The sequence below is a fragment of the Meriones unguiculatus genome, assembly GCF_030254825.1.
Source record: "Meriones unguiculatus strain TT.TT164.6M chromosome 13 unlocalized genomic scaffold, Bangor_MerUng_6.1 Chr13_unordered_Contig_2907, whole genome shotgun sequence".
NCBI lineage: Eukaryota > Metazoa > Chordata > Mammalia > Rodentia > Muridae > Meriones > Meriones unguiculatus.
In genome coordinates this window covers 1335001-1340000 of record NW_026843582.1, presented here as the reverse complement: position 1 = coordinate 1340000, position 5000 = coordinate 1335001, and the positions used below count along the sequence as shown (strand labels likewise).

The 5000-nt window shown below is 65.8% G+C and overlaps 1 protein-coding gene across 1 annotated transcript in view; it reads left to right on the top strand.

The window, feature by feature from the left end:
- The window catches only part of LOC132650555 (zinc finger protein 696-like), an 8996-nt gene that overhangs the window by 2782 nt on the left and 1214 nt on the right, over positions 1–5000 (top strand). Inside the window, exon 4 of the mRNA XM_060375905.1 lies at positions 12–5000. This exon is cut by the window's right edge and continues 1214 nt beyond it. Within this exon, the coding sequence (XP_060231888.1) occupies positions 12–804 (793 nt within the window). The 3' untranslated portion in view covers positions 805–5000. The remainder of the gene's footprint in view (positions 1–11) is intronic.

Sequence of the window (5000 nt, the reverse complement as noted above, 5' to 3'; positions counted from 1 at the left end):
CGTCCCCGCAGGCGTGGGAACCGCCGACGCGGAGCCACGGAAGAGGGCCACGGAGCCACGGGCGGGGGCCACGGCCGCGAGCACAAGGGGAAACGTGGCGCCACGGGCGAGGGCCACGGAGCCACGGGCGAGGGCCACGGAGCCACGGAAGGGGGCCACGGCACCACGGAAGGGGGCCACGGCGCCACGGGCAAGAGCCACGGCCGCAAGCACAAAAGGAAGCGTGGCGCCACGGACGGGGGCCACGGCGCCACTAGAAGCCACACGTGCGACCAGTGCGGCCAGGCCTTCACGCTGAGGACCAACCTCCTGCGCCACCAGAGGGCCCACACGGGGCAGAGGCCCCACGCGTGCTCCGAGTGCGGGAAAACGTTCGCGCGCGCCGCCCACCTCCGGGTCCACGCGCGGACGCACACGGGCGAGCGGCCCCACGCGTGCGACGGCTGCGAGCGGACCTTCGCGGGCCGCACGGACCTCCTGCGCCACCGGAGGACGCACACGGGCGAGCGGCCCCACGCGTGCTCCGAGTGCGGGAAGGCGTGCGCACGCTCGAGCGGCCTCCGGGTCCACGAGAGGACGCACACGGGCGAGAAGCCGTACGCCTGCGCCGAGTGCGGCCGCGCCTTCACGCGGAGCGTCCACCTCCTCGTCCACGCGCGGATGCACACGGGCGAGAGGCCCCACGCGTGCGACGGCTGCGACCGCGCCTTCCCGCAGCGCCGTCACCTCCTGAGACACCGGAGCGGCGAGTGCGGGACGGCCTCGAGGACGCGGCCCATGCCGGCGCGGCCCGTCACTCGGTGATCGCCTCCCGTGGCCTCTGTGGTCCCCGTGGACTCCGTGGACCGTGGCCTCAGGGGTCTCCGTGGACCGTGGCCTCAGGGGTCTCCGTGGACCGTGGCCTCAGGGGTCTCCGTGGACCGTGGCCTCTGGGGTCTCCGTGGACCGTGGCCTCTGGGGTCTCCGTGGACCGTGGACTTTGTGCACCGTGATCTCTGTGGTCCCCGTGGACCATGGACCCCCTGGACCGTGGCCTCTGTGGTCTCCGTGGACCTTGGACCTCTTGGACCGTGGCCTTCGTAATCTCTGTGGACCGTGGCCTCTGGGGTCTCCGTGGACCATGGCCTCAGGGTGTCCTAGGACCGTGGCCTCAGGGTCTCCGTGGACCGTGGCCTCTGGGGTCTCCATCGACTGTGGCCTCTGGGGTCTCCGTGGACCATGGCCTCAGGATCTCTGTGGACTGTGACCTCTGATCTCCATGGATCATGTCCTCCGTGGACCATGGACCGTGGCCTCAGGGTCTCCATAGACCATGGCCTCTGGGGTCTCTGTGGACCGTGGCCTCAGGGTCTTCTAGGACCGTGGACCGTGGCCTCTGGGGTCTCCATAGACTCCGTGGACCGCTGTGGAACATAGACTCCGTGGACCGTGGCCTCTGTGGACCATAAACTCTGTGGACCGTGGCCTTTGTGGTCTCTGTGGTTTCCATGGACCGTGGCATCTGGGGTCTCCGTGGACCGTGGCCTTAGGGTCTTCTAGGACCGTGGACTGTGGCCTCTGGGGTCTCCATGGACCGTGGCCTTAGGGTCTTCTAGGACCGTGGATTGTGGCCTCTGGGGTCTCCATGGACCATGGCCTCTGGGGTCGCCATCAACTGTGGCCTCTGTGGGCTCCGTGGACCGTGGACCATGGCCTCTGTGGTCTCCGTGGACTGTGACCTCTGGAGTCTCCATGGACCGTGGCTTTAGGGTCTCCATGGACCGTGGCCTCTGTGGCCTCTCTAGTCTCTGTGGACCATGGCCTCTGTGGCCTCTGTGGTTTCCGTGGACCGTGGCCTTGGGGTCTCTGTGGACCATAGACTCTGTGGACCGTGTTCTCTGTGGTCTCTGTGCCGTGGCATCTGGGGTCTCCAGAGACTCCATGGACCGTGGCCTCTGTGGCCCCTGGGGTCTCCTAGGACCATGGACCGTGGCCTCTGGGGTCTCTGTGGACCATGACCGTGGCCTCTGGGGTCTCCGTGGACCGTGGCCGTGGCCTCTGGGGTCTCTGTGGACCGTGGCCGTGGCCTCTGGGGTCTCCGTGGACCGTGGCCTCTGGGGTCTCCCTGGACCGTGGCCTCTGGGATCTCCGTGGACCATGGCCTCTGGGGTCTCCCTGGACCGTGGCCTCTGGGGTCTCAGTGGACCGTGGCCTTAGGGTCCTCTAGTACCGTGGACCATGGCTTCTGGGGTTTTCGTGGACCATGGCTTCTGGGGTTTTCGTGGACCGTGGCCTCTGCTGTCTCCATGGACCGTGACCTCTGTGGTCTCTGTTGTTTCCATGGACCGTGGCCTCTGGGGTCTCCTAGGACCGTGGACCGTGGCCTCTCCGTGGACCATGGCCTCAGGGTCTCCGTGGACCGTGGCCTCAGGGTCTCCGTGGACCATGGCCTCAGGGTCTCCGTGGACCGTGGCCTCAGGGTCTCCGTGGACGGTGGCCTCAGGGTCTCCGTGGACCGTGGCCTCAGGGTCTCCGTGGACGGTGGCCTCAGGGTCTCCGTGGACCGTGGCCTCAGGGTCTCCGTGGACGGTGGCCTCAGGGTCTCTGTGGACCGTGGCCTCTGCCATCTCCAGTCCACGGGGTCCAGCACGACTCACCCTCCAGGTCAACCCAATGACAAAATCATTGTCGTCCTGGCACCACGGGTCGACGAGGCCACGTGACACCCGTGGGAGCCGAACCGCGACCCCCGCCCACCTGCCGTGCCGGAGAGTCGCCGAGGCCCCGAGCTTGACCGTCGGGGACCCCCGCGCCATTTTGCCACTAAAAATAAAATAATCACCTAAATCCACCGGGACCCAGGGACGTGGGGTCAGTTCACGTGGCTGAGGAAGTCACGCGAGGCAAAAACGTGGGCTTTACGGTCCGACCGGCCGCGTCCACGGGACCCTTGAGGGAGGAGTCGCCGGGGTCCGGGACGGTCGTTACGGCTGGCAGCCGCGTACCCGCCGCTCTGATGTTCTGATCTCGGCGGAGATGGCCTTCGCCGTGGCCTTGACTGTGGCCCTTCGCCGTGGCTCTCAATGTTCCCTTCACCACGACCCTCGCCGTGGCCCTTCCCCGTGGCCTTCTCCATGTAGCTTTGCTGTGACCTTGACCGTGGCCCTTCCCTGTGGCCCTTCCCCGTGGACCTTTGCCGTGGTCTTCATCGTGGCCCTTCCCCGTGGACCTTTGCTGTGGCCCTTCACCATGGCCTTGGCTGTGGCCCTTCCTCGTGGCCCTTCGCTGTGGATCTTCCCTGTGGCCCTTTGCCATGGCGCTTCGCTGTGACCTTCCCTGTGGCCTTCGCCGTGGCCCTTCCCTGTCGCCCTTTGCAGTGGCGCTTTGCCGTGGCCTTGACTGTGGATCTTCCCTGTGGCCCTTTGCCATGTTGCTTTGCTGTGACCTTCACCGTGGCCTTTGCCGTGGCCCTTCCCCGTGGCCCTTCTCCGTGGGCCTTCCCTGTGTCCCTTTGCCGTGTCGCTTTGCTGTGACATTCACTGTGGCCCTTCGCCATGGCCCTTCCGTGTGGCGCTTCGCTGTGACCGTCACCATGGCCCTTCGCCGTGGCCTTGATCGTGGACCTTCCCCGTGGCGCTTCGCTGTGACCCTTCGCCGTGGCCTTCATCGTGGCCCTTCGCCGTGGCCTTGACTGTGGCCCTTTGCTGTGACGCTTCGCTGTGACCTTCACCGTGGCGGTTCACCATGGCCCTTCCCCGTGGCCCTCTGCTGTGGCCCTTCCCCGTGGCCTTGACCGTGGCCCTTCCCCGTGACCCTTCGCCATGGCCCTCGCCGGGGAGGAGTCCACGGGGACACGGGACACCAGCTGGATTCCGACGCGGCCGTCACGCTCAGGCGGACGCTGCCGCCCCTCTGAGGGGCCCGGAAGGAAACCCCGCGGACACGTGGACTGGAAGGGAACCACGTGGAAACGTGGACACGTGCACGGGAGGAAACCCCGTGGACATGTGTACCAAAAGGAAACCACGCAGACATGTGGACACGTGCACGGGGAGGAAACCCCGCAGACACGTGGACACGTGGACACGTGGACGGGGAGGAAACCACGCGGACATGTGGACCAAAAGGAAACCCCGCAGACACGTGGATACGTGGACACGTGGACGGGGAGGAAACCCCGCGGACACGTGGACATGTGGACACATGGATGGGGAGGAAACCACGCAGACACGTAGACACGTGGACGGGGAGGAAACCACGCGGACACGTGACACAGAAGGAAACCCCACAGACACGTGGACACATGGACACGTGGACGGGGGGAAACCACGTGGACACGTGACACAGAAGGAAACCCCACAGACACGATGACACATGGACACATGGATGGGGAGGAAACCACGCGGACACGTGACACAGAAGGAAACCCCACAGACACGTGGACACATGGACACATGGATGGGGAGGAAACCACGCAGACACGTAGACACGTGGACGAGGAGGAAACCACGCGGACACGTGACACAGAAGGAAACCCCACAGACACGTGGACACATGGACACGTGGACGGGGGGGAACCACGTGGACACGTGACACAGAAGGAAACCCCACAGACACGTTGACACATGGACACATGGATGGGGAGGAAACCACGCAGACACGTGGACACGTGGACGGGGAGGAAACCCCGCAGACACGTGGACACGTGCACGGGGAGGAAACCCCACAGACACGTGGACACGTGCACGGGGAGGAAACCCCGCAGACACGTGGACACGTGCACGGGGAGGAAACCCCGCAGACACGTGGACACGTGGACACGTGGACGGGGAGGAAACCACGCGGACACGTGGACCAAAAGGAAACCCCGCAGACACGTGGATACGTGGACACGTGGACGGGGAGGAAACCCCGCGGACACGTGGACATGTGGACACATGGATGGGGAGGAAACCACGCAGACACGTAGACACGTGGACGGGGAGGAAACCACGCGGACACGTGACACAGAAGGAAACCCC